The 20,916-nt window shown below is 39.2% G+C and overlaps 2 protein-coding genes across 3 annotated transcripts; both read left to right on the top strand.

Moving 5' to 3' along the window:
- The first annotated feature begins 839 nt into the window (after positions 1–839).
- Positions 840–11,866, top strand: LOC145438594 (uncharacterized). 2 transcript variants are annotated; one of them, XM_080315932.1, is made up of 9 exons: positions 840–993; positions 3,308–3,736; positions 4,183–4,326; positions 5,657–5,831; positions 7,097–7,193; positions 7,862–8,030; positions 10,519–10,723; positions 11,281–11,426; positions 11,489–11,866. In XM_080315932.1, exons 2-9 carry the CDS (start codon positions 3,321–3,323, stop codon positions 11,586–11,588), a joined length of 1,452 nt encoding a protein of 483 aa, XP_080172058.1. In that variant the 5' UTR covers positions 840–993; positions 3,308–3,320; the 3' UTR covers positions 11,589–11,866. The 2 variants fall into 2 exon arrangements, with proteins under 2 accessions (XP_080172058.1, XP_080172059.1); XM_080315933.1 differs by lacking the exon at positions 840–993 and adding an exon at positions 1,060–1,337 and having other exon boundaries at positions 1,870–3,736.
- A 3,277-nt stretch (positions 11,867–15,143) lies between these two features.
- Positions 15,144–20,217, top strand: LOC145438595 (sequestosome-1-like). The gene is made up of 8 exons (XM_080315934.1): positions 15,144–15,337; positions 15,476–15,653; positions 16,671–16,867; positions 17,806–17,908; positions 18,597–18,788; positions 19,489–19,566; positions 19,847–19,894; positions 19,955–20,217. The coding sequence occupies exons 1-8, from the start codon at positions 15,221–15,223 to the stop codon at positions 20,101–20,103; spliced, it is 1,062 nt and encodes a 353-aa protein (XP_080172060.1). The 5' UTR covers positions 15,144–15,220; the 3' UTR covers positions 20,104–20,217.
- Positions 20,218–20,916: the final 699 nt, after the last annotated feature.

Genomic DNA, 20,916 nt, shown 5'->3' with positions numbered 1-20,916 from the left:
ATTTATGATAGGCCTATATGTTTCTTTGCTCTAATTCTAATTCCAATCTAGTTCGTGAATGTTTCAATGCTCTAATTTTTTCTAATCTAATTTCTGCTTTTCCTGAAAATGCTACAGGACAACTGTATCGTGCGAAACTGGCCAAACTTGCTGAGAGACATTTGACATTGTCATGATTCGCTGAGAATGAACTCCGCGATTTCAAATTCATTAAACTTGATTCAATCCCCAAGTTTTCACAAATTCAGTAATTATGTTTAAATACGTGTCGAGTGGATATATATTCTCATGCCCCAAGATATTCTCCCTGAAACAGGAGTCGGGAACCTTTTTCGCCCGAAGAGCCATATTGGCCCTATATTTTCCATTTCAACTCCCAAAGAGCCATACATGTCAATCAACGGTCACGTCATAACTAAAAATTCGTGACGTCATGGTAGCACTAATTCGAACTCATTACATGAGATTCGTCGTGTGCGCCATATTTTCGTACTAATCTTGCTGGTTATACCTTATTTGAGCACCCGAAGCTTCAGTTGCATAGATCTTTTCCAAGTTACATCTTTAATTGGCAACTTAAATTTGAGAACCCTGAATACGCCACTGTATTGACCTCTTAATGACATGTTTATACTGCCACGATAATAACTATTCTGGCCGTGATGAAAATTTACTAACAAATTGTGGCGATATTGATAAATTAAGTGCAAAAAATGGAAAAGAGCCATATATCTTATACCTAAAAGAGCCATACATTGCTCGCGAGCCATAGGTTCCACTATAGATAACTATAGTTCCACACGCCTATGCTCTAGCTAGAGTCTAGAATCTCGATACATTACAATTCCCAATACCTGGAAATCAAGTAGGCAAGTAGTAATTTCAGTTTATACTCTTTCGTTTGCAGATATCCGGAAGTATAGGCATACGCACGCGCGATGGATCATTTGTCAATGCATCCAGAGAGAGAAATTGTACTTGACGAAGTACAAGGTAATTATTGTAGGTCTCTTTATTTTGAGAAAATTCAAGGCGATACCACGAGTACCCGGCGCCGCATACAGTTGGCATGTAGACTAGCTATACTGGTGTGTGTCGTGTGATTTCTTATTTCTAGTGTATGCGAATATTGTATTGTCCAGGTGTTGCGATGAGTGCAGAGCGAGATGCGTTACACACGATTTTCTAACAGTGTTACCTTTTTAATGTAGGCCTACCTACACATATACATTGCAGCAGTTGTTCTTAACCGGGGTTTCGCTGGAGGTCAAGACATACATGCCCAAGTCATACGTATATGATTCGTGATGACTCGTCTTGGCCATCATTGGTTGCAGGTAGGGCTGGGCAAAATCGAGTACCTGAGTGATTCGATTCTGAATCACGTAAAATGCTTCGAGTCGAGTAATCGAGTATCACTCATTATGACGTCATAACCGAATATTATTTGTCAAAGCTCAAATATGTACCTTTTAAGCGACCACAAAGAATATAATGCCTGTTATCCATCATATTAATGATACTTTGTTATTTTTTTCGACCATACCGATTTCATTGCACTTGGTGACAATATTGTGTGATGATCATGACTTCGGAAATGTGCTATTTCCAGTAACGTTCCTAGCTTTGTACTTCATGTTTCGTAGGCTACGATACGGCCAATCAAGGTTTCAAGGTTTCAACAGTGAAATTAGCATAAACTCGTTGATCGCTGATAAACACCTCGTTGATAAATCAACTTTCAGTGGTGAGGAGCGTATAATTTCAGTACTCGAAAAAATCGTCTTTTACTACTCGACTCGAATCATTAACATTAATACTCGATTCAGATTCGAGTACTCGAATCATTGTGCCCAGCCCTAGTTGCAGGCAATTATAGGTCCGACCAGTAGTCAAATTGTGACTGTAGTCGTTTGTGATTCAGCAATTGGCGTCACGCTGTTGCATTTCGACTGAACAATACGATGGCACTTTCGAAGGTGAAGCCTCGCATTTCTGGGGGTTTTACATGCTCATTGCTCATGCTCATTCGTTATCGTGTTCGTAATCGCGTTAGTGTTCGGGACTTTGCTCAACCGAACAGAATATTTATCTTCGAGATACCTTTTAGGCCTACATGTTTTGTTTGTACTCGCGACTTCTGGAAGTGGGAAACTTAACACTTCACTTCGCACATCAATGAGCTGGGAAGGATTTCTTGGTCCAGAAGTCCAGACAATGAGCTCAGAATTTGCGGAATGATGATTTGTTTATGAGTTGATTAGATTTTCCGCATAGCAGCCCAATTATGACATGGCAATTATTCTGCGCTATCAGCATTACCATAATTGTTTTCATTGTCACGGCTAACTAGCAGCTATCGAAACAGTAAGAGCGCTTTCAAATAGCAAATGCTTACCTGCATGCCTGTTCAAAGTCTTATAAAGTTCTTTTCCGAATGTCCAAGAATATTCGAGACGCACCCGACAATGTATTGTGGCACACAGTTCGGGAATCACTCATTTACGCAGTCGGATGAGTGTGCTAACTCTGAGAAGTCAGCAATATATCAATGCGGTGGTGTGCGGATGAGGTTGATCTGCTCCTCGGAAAAGTAGATTTAAACTATAATTTTCTTAGTCGAGCCATCTCCAATTCCAAAAGAAAAGCTATGGTTGATGTAAGGTGGCAGGAAATTACCGTAACGATGAATGCCACAGGATTTGGATCAAAGTTGGAGGCAGAAAAGTAAAAAATGATTTGATTGCAAAGCCTCTTGCAAAGATATCTGTGGCGTAATACAAAATAGAACTATACAGGACTGAGGGTGATGAAAACGAAGTCGAAACAAACAAGTCTTCCAGAATGGTGTGCGCACGAACACGAATGGCATTGAGTGTGCGCGGTTTGCCAGAAGAATTTGTGCGAATTCCCGAAGACAAGATAAGATCGCACGGAATACCCATCATAAAAAATGTTCGGCGATTTCCAGAATACCGAAGATTTCTATTCTTACGAAGAGCATGTAATAAACCCCGGGTCTCTGAAAGCGAAAAGCAGTAGTCAAGCCGATTTTTCTTAGATAGGCCTATTCATTATAATGTTTTCGTTATGTGTAAAAATCATGTATGAATGGTTTTGTTCTTTTAACGCGCTTTTAACACACAGCTCATTTTGTGCATCTAATTTGATGTGGTCGATTTTTGTTTCTCTAACCGGGGTTCCCCAAAAAGCTTGCAGATTAGGGTACAGTAAGGGTTTCCCGGGTTATTAAAGGTTTAGAATCCATACATACCAGCATTGCTGAGCTACAATATTCCTTTTGCAGAAAGGATGAAATCATGATTCCTCAAAACCCGATTAAAGTTTTCTGCGTTTGCATCGCGGTTTTAACTTTCGCTGCCCTGTACATTGGGCGAACTGTCATCCAAAGACAATCATTTATATCGCCGGGAATTGGAAGAGCAGGCAAGAAGATCTATCAATGTAAAAGCAGCTGGGAGACCACAAAGATCGACAACGCGTTTTATGAACAGGAATCGCCTGTTAAAACGCGCGCCATTACCGTGACAGATTACATACCCCCTCTTTTGGTCAATGATCCTCAGATAACACTTGACCGGCGTACCTATCTGCTGCCGTATTTGGTATGGGGGCCGAACAATCAATTAGTGGGAGCTAGAGAAAGCGTGTTCGTGGCTATCAAGTTGAATCGGACTTTCGTACTGCCACGGTTTATGAAGCATCACACAGATAGGTGCGTATTATAGTCTTTATATCCCGGACTATGACTACTACAGGAAACCCGGAAGTTATATTAAAAATAAAGTTAGAGCATAATATAAAAAAAATTTGCAAATTAGATCGAAATTAGAGTACCCGGATTTCACTATAATTTGTACAATTTGCAAAATTATGTAGTTGTCCTAGTCCGAGGACACCTCGACCGAATTTACTTCTTGCAACTATCTACTTGAGTATTTTTCGAATCTTCAATTTTCTAACCTGTAAGTATTTCAGGCATTTCTTTAAAATGGCCATATATTAACTTGTAAATCACGGCACTATACTTCTTAAGTAGAAATGCTAACTCGTGTCAATCTTTGGCCTTATTTATAATCCTTGCTGATGATCAGGCACAGCTCCCTAATTTTATCCCAGCAATATGTATTTTGTACTATTTGTCGCTAATTTCGTCCACAGGCAAGTTGAGAAAGGATTTGTTAGAGGGATAAGCCCTCTTCACCGAATCGACGTATCAAAATTATGCAAATATATTTCGTGTATCGCCCTCGACGAGATGCAGCGTGCTTGCAATCACCGAATCGATGGTATACTAAACATCAGGTAAAGTAAGAGATAATTACAATTGTATTAGGACACGGGATATATGTTAGGGTTACCTTTAGGTTTTGCATTTAAAACAAATAATTGTTTAAAACACTTTGCTTGTTTTAAACAAAGGCCTTTTAAAAATGTGTGTTTCTAAGTTGTATAATTATGCCATATTCGTGTAAATACTTTCCAAAAAACATGTTGTATGAGCCTACGGATGATTACCACCCGATATAGCCGACGTATACGATATGGGATGGTTGGAAACCTCAAAATAGTCGGTTCAACAGCTATAGTACGTAGATATTTCCTCAAAGGGCCGACCCTATGTTTTCAATTGTCAATGTCAATCCACTATGACGTCTCATTGGAGTATTCATGACGTCATGGCAAACAACAGCAATATAAAACATGTTTTAAACAAGGGTCTGGTTTGAAGCATGTTTGTTTTAAATGCAACCCTATATAGTTACCAATAGGGCTGGGCACAATGATTCGAGTACTCGAATCTGAATCGAGTATTACTTTTAATGATTCGAGTCGAGTAGTAAAAGACGAATTTTCCGAGTATTGAAATTATACGCTCCTCGCAACTGAAAGTTAATTTATCAACGAGAATTATAGTTTCGATACTGATTTTCACTGCTGAAGCCTTGAAACCTGATTTTTCATATTGTAGCATACGAAATATATAGCACAAAGCTATGAACATTACTGGAAATGGCATATTTCTGAAGTCATGATCATCCCACAGCATTGTCAGTTGTCACCAAGTCCTGTGAAATCGGTATGGTCGAAAAAATACCAATCTATGTTTAATGTGATGGATAACAGGCATTATATTCTTTGTGGTAGCATAAAAGGTACATATTTGAACTTTGACATATTACATTCTGTTATGACGTCATAATGACTGATACTCGATTACTCGACTCGACTCGAAGCATATTACGTGATTCAGAATCGAATCACCCAGGTACTCGATTTTGCCCAGCCCTAGTTACCATACGTCCTCTTTTAGGAGGAGTTGTCCTCTTTTTTCAGGAATTTGAAAAATGTCCTCCTGTTTGAGAGATTTCCAATAAATAGCTCAAAATCGGCTGCTTTCTGTTTCGGTAAAGTAACTTTTATGATTTTTAAAAAGTGTCATCCTCTCTGGATTCCAATGTTTTGGCCGATTTGGATTCGTATTAAAGGCTATGTTCAACTCACAATATGCAGTGATAAACAGCACTATAGATATATAGATGTACATGGCCCTTATCATACCGAAACGACTCTCCGATCAACATTGCGATGGTTGTGCATGGATTTCTTGTAATACCTGACTGGTAATCAACAGATACTTGAGTGATGAGACTTTGGATAAGATTGAAAATGATATCGGAATGACAATACGCCAAGCTACGCCTCAATCATCAACGGAAGCGATCAATATACCCGTGAATGGAACAACAAGGCAGAACACAAAACTTCTCTTCGCCGCGGATGAGATCACTGGTCTTTTCGGTAGCGAGGTAAATTTTTACACTATTTGTACACCATTTCAGACCAGTGTTGGGATGACTCGAGTCATGACTTGACTCGAGTCAGACTCGAGTCACCTTTTTCGCATGACTTGACTTGACTCGAGTCACTTTGCTAAAATGACTTGACTTGACATGACTCGGCGTATCAGAAATGTGGATTGACTCGTGACTCGGAGCAAAATTCACGAGTCAATTTCAAGTCATCAAGAAATCGGTGTCGATACAAATCACTGTATCTTGCATGTGTTCGGATAGTTCGCGAAACTCTGGTGCAACCCGTCAGTGCGACCAATCATTCAATGATCGTGCGCTTCACTGATCCTCGATTGTGCTCTCACAAGTGACTTGACCGCAAACGAAGTGATCGAAGCTTACAGCTTTCGTTGTCGTAACTCTAGTAGTAAAGTAATAAAATAGCATAATGTCTATTTCCGTTCTCTGCTCTTACCCCAAACCTCTTGTTTTATTGAAATTGAATTCGAATATAGTTTATAGCCTATAGTCCTCAACCATTGGCGCAGGCTCGAATTGTGTCATATCTATTTGTAAATGGGTAATATATTGCATCTTATGAATTAGTTTCTCTATATTTTCAATTCTGGCTGGTAACTATAAACTGTGGCTATGCAATTACGTAGTTGAACAGTTCTACGTAGGCCTATATGTGAGTGCTATAGCGCCTTATTGCGTCGTTGATCGGTTCGGAATCAATGACCACTCAAACTGTATTTCAGACAGCCAGCAAATTGCAATGACGTAATCATGCCTCATACATACTTCGAAAAAGCAACTAGACTTGAAATGTGACTTGACTCGTGACTTGACTTGACTTGACTCGACTTGACTCGAGTCACCTCCAAAAATCGAGTGACTTGACTTGACTCGATTCACCTTCGAAAATCGATTGACTTGACTTGACTCGAGTCAAAATGTGCAATCACTCGAAATGACTCGTGACCCGAAGGTAGTGACTTGATCCCAACACTGTTTCAGACCAGACTGGAACAGCAAGATCATTATAGCTGTTTAATAAGACTAATTCGAGCAAATGTCGGTAATTTAAATCTCATTTAGTTTGTGACATGTTTCTATGCTCTAGTCTTAATTTTAACCTAATTTCTGGTTTTCCTGAAAATGCTAGACGAGAACTGCATAGCTTGAAATTGCACGCGATTCGAAAATGGCGACTTTCGACCGTTAGGATTTCAGCCCTGAGCCAGCAATAATGATTATAATTCTTGTCTATTTCGAAGGCGAAGTGTGTCCTGTACCCATATCCTTTCTACAATATTCGAGGAGACGGAAGAAATCCACTGCTCTATCGCATGATCAGTCCGCAGGCCTTACGCGGTAAAACATTCTTTTGTGATATCAAATGTACGCGTGTAATTATTGGTAAACCTCTCGGAAGACCAATCAGTGTCCTCTATCGCGATTGGTATGCAAACTTGGACAGCTAGATAATTATAACACTACCGATTAGAGAATTTAATTCGAATCTAATTTGTGGAATGTTTCTGCCCCGCAATTCTAATTTTAATCTAATTTGTGAAATGTTACTACGCTTTCTATCCAGTTTATGGTTTTCCTGAAAATGTTAAAGCATAACAGTGCTAAACGAGGCTGTACAAGATTTCTGCGTGTGAGTATGAGCTCTGATTTGATATAAACCAAACTTGATTCAATTCCAAAGCTTTCGCGAATTCAGTAATTATAATTCTATAATATAAATTTGGAAAATATGTGTTCTAATCTAATTTGGAAAATGTGTATAGTTGTTAATCCTAGTCTAATTTGGAAAAAATATTTTGACTGTAATTCTAATTTTGTTCCAATTTGAAAAAACTGTCTAGCTTTAATTTAATTCTAATATAACTTGGAAAAACTTGAAATTTTCTAGATTCAAACACTACAGGTATTAATTATTTATTCGATTCATTGAATGTTTTTGTAAGAATATTCTGCTCGTTTCTCAACAGTAGTTTCGAATCGCGATAACATTGTCATTTTTCTCTCAGAAATAAACAACACGTCGTCAAATCTTCGGCTGATGGCGAACATATTAAAAAACACTCCAAAGCCAAAATACATTCGGAAGTTGGCTGACGAATTTACTCAACTTATTAGGAACGGATCGGCGTTTCTGAGTTCGCACTGGCGCTACAACAAAGGAGACTATCTCTCCCCGTAAGCTCTTCGTAATAAGGTCGAGAAACGGTGTTGTGTGATATTTGAATCGGTCGCGTACAATTCTCAGATATGGTACATTCGTTTTTGGATTTCCTTATCGGCTAGCTACTGAACTGTAACAGGAACTGAAGAAATAAAACCCTCATACAGGCTATTACTGTTACAATCGTATACTGTCGACTCCGCCAAATTCAGCCTCACGTTTGTCCGAGTGAAGCGGAAAATCAATTATTCATGGTACTGCAACGGACGCAGTAATTAGCACCGATCGCGGCGATCGTATTTTCGATACCATGCCATTCAACAAATACTGCAAACTGTAAAAATGTGTTACACACGCAGGGTTCAATGGTACTTGATATTTCCACCAGAGCATCTAACTGCCGAACTGTCAAGGAAGCGGCTTTACTTTCTTTATTCGTTTATAGTTCAGTGAGAAATTTCACTTTTTCCGCTTAAATTTTCTTCACCAATCCGTTCTTCAAGATGCACGCGATTGTACCCAATTATAAGCGACTATGAAACTGGTACAGACTTACGAGTTCATTATCGATTGTTACTGCGTGGATGGTCATTTTTTTTTCGTTATGATCACTCATCTTGTTTTAAAACGGGGTTCACCAACACACGACCTGATTTGAGATCATACGGTAGAACATTTGTAAAGCATTTTGAAATGCTGAAATTGGTTTCAGTTTAAATATATTGTTGTTTTTGTTGTTCGAAATAAGCTATTCTCCTGTGCCCAGCATCACTATTCCCCACTTAGCCGACGGTTTCGGCGATGGTAATAACATTCCATGGAGGAAGAATTAGCTGCATGATATGAATGGGGAATTTGGCATTTTTCCTCTACGTGCAATGGCCCAGACACGGCCAAATATGAGACAGTGTTGGGATCAAGTCATTACCTGCGAGTCACGAGTCATTTCGAGTCATTGCATATTTTGACTCGAGTCAAGTCAAGTCAATCGATTTTCGAAGGTGAATCGAGTCAAGTCAAGTCACTCGATTTTTGGAGGTGACTCGAGTCAAGTCGAGTCAAGTCAAGTCAAGTCACGAGTCAAGTCACAATTCAAGTCAAGTTACCTTTTCGAAGTATGAGGCATGATTACGTCATTGCATTTTGCAAGCTGTCTGATATACAGATTGAGTGGTTATTGATTTTGAATCGATGAGCGAATATAGAGTTCAATGTACACGCTGTATATCGCTCACATATACGTAGATGTCTTAGAACTGCTGGTCTACCTAAGTAATTGCATAGCCTAAGTTTATAGTTACCAGCCAACATAGAGAATAGAGAAACGAATTGATAAGATGCAATACATTACCAATTTTTTAATTGATATATGGTATAATTCGAGCCTGCGCCAATGACGCTATTGTCGTACTCTATCAACTATATCCTAATTCAATTTCAATAAAGCAAGAGGTTTGGTTAATGTACGAACAGAGAACAGAAATAGACATTTTGCTATTAAATTACTTTACTATACTAGTTTACAACAACGTAAGCTGTAAGCTTCGATCACTTCGTTTGCGGTCAATTTATTTGTGAGAGAACAATGGAGGCTCAGTAAAACGCACGATCATTGAATGATTGGTCGCTCTCACGGGTTAGACCTGCGTTTCGCGAACAATCCGAACATTTGCAAGATACAGTGAATTTTATCGACACCGATTACTTGATGACTTGAAATTGACTCGTAAATTTTGCTTCGAGTCACGACTCAATCCACTTTTCTGATACGCCGAGTCAAGTCAAGTCAAGTCATTTTAGCAAAGTGACTCGAGTCAAGTCAAGTCATACGAAAAAGGTGACTCGAGTCTGACTCGAGTCAAGTCATGACTCGAGTCATCCTAACACTGGTATGAGACGTTTAGAAAACGAAATGGGGGCTTCCCCACAAGATCAAGCTTTACGAGGAGATAGTTTTCCTCCAAATACCGTGTCTAGCTAACCCCTATATCGATTCTTTAGTCGCTTAAAAGTGTTGTCCGCAGGTGCGCAGTTCATAGTTCAAAATAGAATGAAACTGATGATCATGACACTTTATGTTGTGTTTTCCATCTCTTTTTAATAACATTTTAATTATTTTGTGTTAACTCTTCCGTGTTAGAGAGCACTGCGCTATACTGACGTAAATTTTAAAAACGTGGTCGTTAAAGTGTCTGGCCTATTTTATCGCGATATTGAATTCATGCGGCTCGCGGCCTTTACGAAATTTGAAAAGTGTCCCGCGACCCGTTTTGAGTTTGCGACCCCTGCTTTAAAACGAACGAAGTACTGTTTATTGTTCCATAACTTAACGATAGGAATTGCGATCCTGTGTCCGAATCAACCGGATTTGTACTCTTGTTCTGTTCCTGAGCATTTCGACCTTATAAATCGGTTGTCCGGGTTATCCGGACGTAGTTAGGCGTAGTCGACTGTCTGTGTCTGCATTAGGCTATTTATAAGCCACAACTTTTGATATTTTAGATGGCATTGCGGCCTATCGAGGGACACTAAAAAGAGTTGCGAAATAGTGAGGAACTACACGAGCCAAAAATTTGCTCAGCGACTGGATGCGGAGATAAGTTCGTTATCAGGAAGAAATTTGCAAATTGACGCGGTCTACATCGCCTCACCTAGAACGGAAGTCGATTTTATCATCAGCACCTCTCAGCATCTCACTGATCTGCGGGTAGAATTGAATCACTATTAACAATTCTCATACCTATAGGTCTATATCTATACGTTGTTATTGTATTAACGCCATGTGGTGCTCGAACTTTTTCGACTCATCACTAGAGCTGGACAACGAGATAATATTCATCTTTTACAAATTAGATTAGAATTAGAATTACTGAATTCGCAAAGTATATTCAAGTTCGCAGTTAATATCAATTTAAAGTTCATTCCCATAAGCATAGGAATTACTAATACGAAAACTTGGCTCATTTGCCACCATAGATTTCTCCTGCAGCATTTTCGGTAAAACCAGAAATTAGATTATAATTAAATTGCCGTCATTACACTCTAATTAGACAATTATATTGTCTAGTATCCAAGTCTGCACATCACCCCTTTAATCAAGCTCAAGATGTCCGTATTAACCAAGTATAACTCTACTTAAAAGAATCTTCCAGTAACCTTATTTCTAGCCTACTAACTTCTACTTCAACAGATTTTATGCTGAAATACAAAATTTTGCATAATTTATAGTTACCTTTATTATGCTTATACTAAGTTCTGTTGAAGGGAGAACTGAGAATATTTTCTTCACGTGATATGGAAGCATTTATGAAGGAAAAGCTTGAGACATGCCACTTCCTCGCACGGCACTTTGAAGATATTTTGTCGTCGGTGGAGATGGAGGTTTGCTCTAAAAGTGTCGCATTTCTTGGGTATAGAATTGTTGACTGCACATTGATCACTTAATTTATACAGGGTATATATATTGTTATAGATCGTGGGGATCATCCTGGACGGACAATGTTTTCGTGAATCGAATGCAACTGGATGAACAGAAATACGCTGTTCAGCCAAGCTACATATTCAATATATAGTAATATAGCAAATGTATATTGAAAATGCGCAATCTCGGAAGACAACAGCAGCAACCATGCGATGGTAACTGCGCAGCACGGCAGTAACAGGACCATGCCATCCCAGCTCAACTCAGACGTTTGCCGTTGATTAAACACCACAATCATGACACTATGGTGATCATCGGTTCGAGTCTTGACAAAAAGCCCAGCGAAAGACCCAACGAAGAACGCTACGAGAGAATGTAAAATGTTTGTTTTCGTAAAATGTCATCAGTGAAATACAAAATGAATCGGAATTTGTGCTCAGACTGTCCTTACTGTACGCCTACCATATTTTCAGTGCCCAAAAAAGGACCATTTTTGTCAGTAAATAAAACGAAAAGTAGAATTTTTACGTTTTAGTTTGATTATGTTTTATTTACTTCGTAGCTACAGGTAGGGTTGCATTTAAAACAAAAATCATTTTAAAACAAACATTTAAAACAAGATCCTTATTTAAAACATGTTTTTATTGTGTTTTTTAAGCCACGACGCCACGAATATTCAATTGTGACGTCATAATGAATTGACATTGACAATTGTAAATGAAAACAATTTTTTTAAAAGGCCTTTGCTTAAAACACTGTTTAAAACATCGTTTGTTTTAAACGCAACCCTAGCTACAGGCAACAGTTACAGAGCAAAGTGAAAGTTGCAAAAACAGACACAGAAGCAACAGATAAAATGTATTGTTCAGATTCAGCCGTCGAATACTTTCTCGATTCCCTTAATTTCTGCCAATATAAGGAATGAATGTTTAACGAGATCGTGAAATTGTTTACACGAAACATTATTGGCATTATGTACAACTGTCAAGATGCTAGAAACTGATTCAACTGGTAGGCTTTCTCATTATTTGCACCATTGTGTTACGACACATCCTCGCATGTAAAAAGACCCATGGATGTTACGGAGATCGTCAAACAAAGCTTGTAATAACAATCAATAAAGGTAGGGTAATTTGTTGGAAAACCTTCGGTATTTAGCCTCTTTCTACTACAGTTACAGCTACACTAATTTTAATTTTTGGAATCAGATACGTCTCGTCTAAAAGTCTTGTTGAAGGTATAGACAACTCTCTCAAAATGAGAAAAAAGATGTTCATTTTTCTTCTTTTGAGTCTGCTTGGAGGACCCATTACTTTGCTTGAGAAAAAGAGGACAAATTCTCCTGTGGTAGGTCTACTTTATTGTGCACGCGATCACGCCATAGTTCAATTAACTACGCAGTTAATTGAACTATGATCGTACGAACTCTGGGCGAACCCGATGATAATAGCAATTTACGGCGTAGCTACGCTGTAAATTGCTATGCTATGATCGCGCGAAACTTGCAGTTTTCTTTATTGCTATTTTTCTCTTACTCGTCTTGACAAAATTCAATCATCGATGACACGGTCCATTCATGCCAATCATGTATTTGAATATATATCATTGATTGACGCTAGGGTTGGGACTTCGGGATCAAATTTGAAATCCCGGGATCGGGATTTCCCGGGATTTTCGCTCCTCAATCCCGGGATTCGCCGGGATTAGAAAAGTAGTAAAAGTAAAATAGAAATACAAGTTACACAAATAACATTTAGTCCTTGTGATATTGAATTGACGCAAAACATAAGAGCATCAAGAGTATCATCGATTAGATCAGGGGTCCCAAACTCCAATTTTATCGCGGGCCAATTTCGTAGTTTTTGATGACGCGGCGAGCAGCAGCATGAAATAGGGGTATAATATGTATTTCACAGTACGCCTTTATTGTCGGGCCTTGCAGATTGGCATTCCATACACATTGTGAAAATGTAATACACTATTGTAATATTCACGGTTGCCACGAAAAAGTCATATTTTTCAATATCATTTAAAAATATTGTTGTGCTTGTCATAATTTGGTGACATAAGGAGTTATATAGACAGTTAGAAACCATGCGAGACGACAAATGCATCGTGTGTCATTGTAAAAGCTGTCTCATTATAATTTAGCAGCTAGTGGACGTTTGATGTGTGATAGCGATTCAGGTTTTTGGAGTGGTTTCAGAATGAAATTTCAAGTTCTCAAATCCGAAATCCGAAATTTTCGAGTTTAATATTGTCGAATGCTTGAAAAGTCAAAACGCCGACGTGGGCCGCAAAAACAGTTCTGGCGGGTCGCGTGTTTGAGGCCATGCACTGTTCTAGACAATCAGCCCAGTTTGTGACACTGCTTTATTACCAAAATAAGAGATATGGCGCTACATAAGCCTTGGTAGATGCTGTTCACAAATCCCGGGATTTCATCGGGACCAATCCCGGGATCGGGATTGCTTCAAATCCCGGGATCCCGGGATCGGGATTTCTCGGGGTCCCAACGCTAATTGACGCTGAGTAGATCACCGGACTGGATTGGATCCGGATCTCGGGAAACAACTATTTGTATCTCTGATAGTTAACTATCTCAACAAAATTTGTTATAGGGTACTGGCCGTTTCATTAATGCTCTTCAGGCACACGATTCACAACATAGTGAACAGACACACTTTTTCGCATCGAATAAAGCCCATGCATGACCACGGAACAAGAATAGTGATTTTCGTACTCCCTGCTTCTGTCTTCCTATCCCAAGGGGGGACTGACCTCTGGTTAAGATCCCTTATAATTATAAACATCTGACGAATATTGATTACATTGATTATTGCCAATAAACTCGTGGTTTACCACAGCCTTTTTTGTAAAGGCTATGGAGGTACAGAATTCCAATGTACAATTGAACAATATATTGTAAACCAAAATATTCGGGTTAATTTCAATACGAACATATTGTTCCAATATTCATTCGTCGGAGATATCTTACGTGGTTTCCCCGGGGGCTCCGATTGCAACAAGTCATGTGAATAATCATGTGACCCGAAGTCAATCAAAACAAAGTTATTGCAACAGCAAATGCCCTGTCATGGTAAGAAAATTCTAGAAAATCTAAAGCGGTATATATGTTAGATTTGCGATTCTTAGCTTACCGTATGAACTAATTTTAGAGGCAAAATATTTTTCAGCATATTCAGCTTCACAGTTTATCGATAAAGGAGATGCGGTACGCAAGGTGTTGGGTTGATAGTGACAGACTACAGTTACTGCACCAGTTGTTTCGTCTCCGGCCTGCATCTTTTTATCGTATCGCAATGTTCTAGTGCAGGGGTGTCAAACATACCGCCCGCGGGCCGCATCCGGTCCGCCAGGCTCTTTCATCCGGCCCGCGAAGCAATTCTGAATAGATTAGAATATTCGTATTTATCCAGCACATATTATTTGTTACATATGTTGAGATTTTTTGCAGGATATACTTCCATTGAATATTCCATCAAGACAGCAAATGTCGAGCATGTTCATAGGCACCATTATGTTGTTGTTTGTGACATTCATGGTGTTTGTCGACTACAATGGTCATTTACACCTGGCCGAGATTACCAGTTAATTTGGCCCTCGGTGAAGTCGGCCTCACAAACTCGGCCCTTGAGTCGTGTCATTACAACCCTGGTATCAAATGTCTTCTGTTTTGCGTTCTAGTGTTTTAAACGTATGAACCAAACGTGAGCTAAGTTTCTTCTGCACATATCCCTGCAGCCCATACAAAAATAAATCATGTCTCTGCAATACAAAGCTTACCTTGTGAAGGGAAATCACAAGAACGTGAAAGAGATTCGTCGGTTCACCATCGACGAAGGTGTTACTTCAAGCTACGACTACCTGAAAAACAAGGTGAGAGCAGTCATCAATTATATGATCCGAAGAAAGAAGCTTGTATAATTTAAATGATTGTAGCAGATGTTATCATCTCTGGTCTGCATTGATATTTCCTATCATGAAGATAAGCATCAATCCATATTTTGAATGCAGGTTGCTTCAGTATTCCCAAACATCGGCAACGTCTTTAGCATGCATTACAATGACGCGGAGGGCGATTTTATCTCGTTCAGCTCCGACGAAGAGCTAATGCAAGCTCTCACGCAAGTCACGGACGGAATGTTTCGCTTGTACATTAAAATCAAAAAGGATGATAAGAAGGGAGACAAAGGTACTGCAATTGCATTTTATCCGTTTTGCGTTATACATAGGTCTTGATAAAATCGCGTTCCTGAGCGCTTTTATTCTGGATTGAGTAATAGGGTTCATGAATTCGAGTATCATTAGTTATGACTAGGGCAAGTTTTTTTTGCAGTCTAATCCGCGGAAAGTTGCATTTATTTTTGCTAAAAGTTGCAGTAAAAAGTTGCATTTATTTTTTCACAAAAGTTGCACTAAAAGACCACATTTTGCTCGGTTGACTAAAAAATAAATAAAAAAAAAGGCCAACTTCCCAGTCCCACTACCGAAAAATACAGTTTTCCATCCGCATTCTCTATTGATTGACTAAAAAAAAGGTCAACTTTCCGGCTCAGCTCCCGAAATACCCGTAAGAGCGTGACTTCAGTGCTGATATACGATATTTCAGTCGAATTTGGCCGTGTATTTCACCAAAATTCTCGAAAAACAGTGACATATACTGCCAAATATTTCCAGTAAAAAGTTGGTTGCATGAAAAATCGAAAAAACTTTCATGAAAAATCGAAAAAGTTGCAAAATGTTGCAAAAAGCACTATAAGATTCCTTCAAACAGCTTTAAACAGCATTCTACATATCTTCCGAGTATTTAGGAAGCTGCCGGAAACTGTAAAAAAAGTTGTCAAAACTTGCCCTAGTTATGACATCACAACAATTGAAATATGATGTGTGATGTAAAAAACTGAAATATGTGCAAATCTAAGATTATTTTGTATTTTTTCAACCTATTTCATTGCACTTTGTGTCAATGCTGTTGATCATGGCCTCGCAGACGTGTCATTTCCACTACATGTTTCGTATGCTGTGATACAACCAATCGAGGTTTACAGCCTTTCACAGTTGCAAGTAGTATCGAAACTATAATTCTTGTTGATAAATTAACTCTTACTGTCAAGAAGTATATAATTTTATTACTCGAAAAAACTGCCCGACATGAATCATAATTTGTGCACAGCCCTAGTTATGCACTAAAAGCTCCTTCATTCTTCAGATGAAACGTTTTGTGGTCAGTGGCAAAAATTCCCGTTCGGACACGGGCAGTATCCGCATGGAAACACCTTCCATCAATACCCTCACGGACAGCCACGCCACGCGCCTCCATCTTACCCGTCCTTTCAACGGTTTCCCAATCAATTTCCTCACTCCTGGGGCTTTGGACCTTGGGGGCATCCAGCGCAGCATTATCAGGTATCGATGTGTGAAATTTCTCAGATCTTAGAGTTTCTGTGTGCAAGGAAAGTAGCTTATAATGTAGCCTACAATTTAAATGTGTTGTGAAAATGAACTTTATGCAAAGTTTTCATTTTCTTTCGGCCGTGGTTAACTTTGAAACAAAGTGACAAACTTAAACATGGCCGAAAGATATGAAAATCTTACAAAAACTTGATTTTCAATGAATTTGGAAAAGTGATCTCAAAATGTGAAAAAATTAAGATAATGTAATTTGATTGCAACGCAACGATGCAGTCCATTGGATAGTCATATTGTTCCGTGCAGTTCGGAGGTTATCAGTAATGAAGTTTTGCATACTTACTCGGAGTGGTTATGATTTTATGCCACTTCTGCTGGAACAGTTTTTAATATTTGTTTGTAAGTGGACGTTAAACAAGGTGTAAAAGCCGTCAAAGTCTTACATTTATCAACATCATCTCCTGATTTTAGAAGGATAAACTATTTTTGCGATGAGTTTGTGTCACTTTTTCAGCAAAATCGTCATAAGAACCGCACTTGAAAATGCCCCTCGATCACGGCATCTGAATATGTCTTCGAAAATTGTACTTATTTGTAGCATGATTAGTCATTTGTGTTAGTCGCGAAGACAAATGTCGCAATTTCTTGAGTGCCGACCTACGATTAACTGCTAAAAGTATGCAACCCCTAGGCCAAATCGAATTTTTGGAATTACTTTCTTGGTTGTGTTTTAAAACCTTTGTTTTCTACTTCCACTTGAAGTAGTTTTAGCATGTCTTGGAAATTGCTAATTCTACTTATGATTGAGTAAAAATTTTCCTCGCTATTTTTACTTCAACTTGAGTAGCTACGATGACTTCTGATGATGATGTATTCTGCATTCAAGAATCCATCTTGATTGTAGCATAATGTGAATGTTATGTGCTTTATTTCAGCAACAGCATCAGACGCCTGGTGAAAATGCGCAATCATCCTCTTCAGCTAGCGCTGATGGCCGCTATCAGGAACAAAGTCAGTCACAAGGCCCTGCAGAGACTGGTAAGTAATTTTGATTTAATGCACAATTCTTTTTGTAGAGACTCCCACAGTTACAGTACTTCAATATACAATTGAACAATATATATGAATATTTTCGACTGGCGGTCGTCAGTGGTAATCGTCAGCAACTAGTAGAGAACATTGTATATCAACAATCGTATCACCAAACGATGAAGTCATATTTGGTGATACAATTGTCAGTATACAATGTTGTCTTCAATTCTCTACTAGCTGCTGACAAATACCCCTGACGGGCGTAAGTCGAAAATATTCTGGCTTACTTCAATATGAATACATTGTTCAGTTCATTTTGTGCATTAGTATTTCATAGTGATGTATTAGAAGAGCTTCTTGGAGGTACAGAACTTCAATATGCAATTGAGTAACATATTCATGTTGAAATAAACTCTGATGTTTCCGGCTGACACTCGACAGGGGTAATCATCAGCAACTATAGAGAATTGGAAAGAACATTTTATATCAACGGTGGTATTAGATTTGTGATGTGTGACTATGCCGAAATTTGGGGTTTGCTAGGTTAGCTAGGATTAAGAACCACTGCTCTAAGTGAAATTACCCAACGGGTGATTGTTAATGAAAGATCGTTGAAGACGCTACAACTATTGTTATACCCGTCGGATACATCCGTGAGTTATCGCGGTAATGAAGCCATGTGATCTTAATTCAGCCCAGGCGTACTTGAACAGCGTAGGCCAAGCTGTGGCCGGCTTCCTGAAACCGCTTGGTGTCGACGTTGATATAGACGTGGAGCATCACGGAACAAGGACCAAGTGTGCTGAGAGCGAGATAAAGAAGAAACAGAGGGAGGAAGCGGAGAAGGCGCAAAGCTCGTCCGAAACGCCTCCTAAGAGCACTGAAGGTGATTTGACTTACAGAAGTGGTCAATGTAGTTATCGTTGCTACTCGAGTAGAACTAGAAGTAAAGCCTTGCATTTGAACTTGATTACACGCAGAGGAGGACAAAGTAGTTATCACAAAACTGTCAAGTAGAAGAGGAAGTAGCGTTTTTGAGTAAATTGTACATGGAGTCAAAACTTGGGAAAAGTAAAAGTACTTCATTACCGACGATCTCCCATTGGAAGATGCCAAATACCATATCCGGTTGTTATGACTCAGGTCGAAATTTTTTGATGACTCGACTCGAGTCAATTTGTGTATTGACTCGACTTGTACTCGAGTCATTGCGCCTGACTTGACCAAGCCATATGAGTTGACAAATTCTATATGACTCACATTCAAGTCTCTTATATCAGGACCGATAATTAAGAATAGGCCCAGAAACTGTCTTTTATCTGTTTCAATAAGCATGCTTACAGTGAGAGAATTGAGTATAATATAAATCCGAGGTCGTCGATATCACCCGATAGTTTCACACTAAGCGAGTTGAACCTGACTTGAACTCGGTACTGAACAGTAAACTCTATGACTCGGACTCGACCCTATTGCTCGCTGACTTGGACTGGGACTTGACTCGATGGTGAATTGAAAATGACTCGATTGCAGCCCTGTGATTAGACGACATTTCTCGCTACTTTCTAACGACTATGACGTTTTTGTAGATCCTGAGCCAGTTCCGACAGCCCCGCGGGACGGTGATTGGACCGTAGTCTCTGACGATAACGACCAAGAACAGACTGGTAGGACACTTTTGAATCGGCAATCACATCTCAATATACGATTGAATATTATATTGATATTGAAATAAATTCGAATGTTTTCGGCTGACACTCGTCAGGTGTAGTCGTCAGCAACTAGTAGAGAATTGAAGACAACAATGAATATCAACAATAGCATCACCTAATATGACAATATCTGCATGAAATTGCGAATTTAGGATCTATTCCAGAATGACTTAGTCTTCCTGTGTAGCGGAATACTGAGATTAACTCCATTTGACAGGCCAATGTTTGTTTTTAGATGCATCCGAGACCATGAATGTAGATGTAGAGTTGCCCAGCGACATGGGTAAGTATCCCCGTTTGTTGTACCAAAGCACAGCGTACTGTACACGAAAATGCTTTACAGATCCGCGCCTGGCGTCTGCCTTGAAGCAGATGTTCGCGATGGGATTCAGCGACGAAGGCGGATGGCTTTCCCGCCTGTTGGAAGCGCACGATTTCAACATTCCTCGCGCGCTGGACGCGATACAGCCGAACGGCGGGATGAGAGCTTGATTCTGCTTTGCGGTCTTCATTTTAAATGCACATACGAAGTTTATTATGATCATGATTGTACTATATTATGCTTTTATTGTGGACGTGTTTTTTGAATATATCTCTTGCACTTGGTACGTGTTTTGTTGCTGAAAGCTCGCTTTCCTCTGTAGGGCAGACGCGGAGACGGGTTACGATGTGGCGCGTGTTGTAATAATCGAAATAATCTTTAGATTAGGCCTATACATATTTCATCGCTCATGGCACACAATGTAGAATGCGATACACAAGACACAATGTGATGTGGCCTAATTAACAGATGAGTCATGTTGAAATGACCTAGGGTTGCCATACGTCCGGAATTTCCCGGACATGTCCGGAATTTCACTGTCAAAACTGCGTCCGGGAGGAATTTCTAAAATATGCCTAAATGTCCGGAATTTTGAAGTAAGTTCATAATTTTTTCTAAGTCAACTTAAACAATATTATTTATGAGCAGATTTATGCTACAAGAAATTTTTCTTCGCGCTAGTCGCGATTTGATATCCCATACGTTGATTTTAATATGGGCACTACCACCCTCGCAAAAACTGCGATCAAAAATGAATAAAAATATAACATTCATTTACAGAAATAAGTTTAATTGTAATCGCAATTATAAGATAACGGTATTCATAAAGTCGGTTTAGGCCGTTTGGATGCTTTATTCAAAGATAGTGGTTCTAAACCTGGGGATAGTTTGCCTTCATTCCGGGGTTCGCGAAGATGTTGAACATAATCAAATCAGCTTCGAAAATAGGACGTTGGAAATGGAAACCACCGGATGTGCGATGT

This window comes from Botryllus schlosseri, chromosome 5 (genome assembly GCF_051294905.1).
Source record: "Botryllus schlosseri isolate E-star chromosome 5, Bs_hap1, whole genome shotgun sequence".
NCBI classification, from domain to species: Eukaryota; Metazoa; Chordata; class Ascidiacea; order Stolidobranchia; family Styelidae; genus Botryllus; species Botryllus schlosseri.
The sequence above is the reverse complement of the archived record's forward strand: the minus strand, read 5'-3'. Positions and strand labels throughout refer to the sequence as shown.

Coding starts and splice junctions, on each gene's coding strand:
- LOC145438595 (XM_080315934.1), top strand. CDS start 15,221: ATGTCTCTGCAATACAAAGCTTACCTTGTGAAGGGAAATCACAAGAAC. Junction 15,654..16,670: donor TGATAAGAAGGGAGACAAAG/GTACTGCAATTG, acceptor TTCATTCTTCAG/ATGAAACGTTTTGTGGTCAG. Junction 17,909..18,596: donor ACAAGGCCCTGCAGAGACTG/GTAAGTAATTTT, acceptor ATCTTAATTCAG/CCCAGGCGTACTTGAACAGC.
- LOC145438594 (XM_080315932.1), top strand. CDS start 3,321: ATGATTCCTCAAAACCCGATTAAAGTTTTCTGCGTTTGCATCGCGGTT. Junction 8,031..10,518: donor AAAGGAGACTATCTCTCCCC/GTAAGCTCTTCG, acceptor TTGATATTTTAG/ATGGCATTGCGGCCTATCGA. Junction 11,427..11,488: donor AAAAGTGTCGCATTTCTTGG/GTATAGAATTGT, acceptor ATATTGTTATAG/ATCGTGGGGATCATCCTGGA.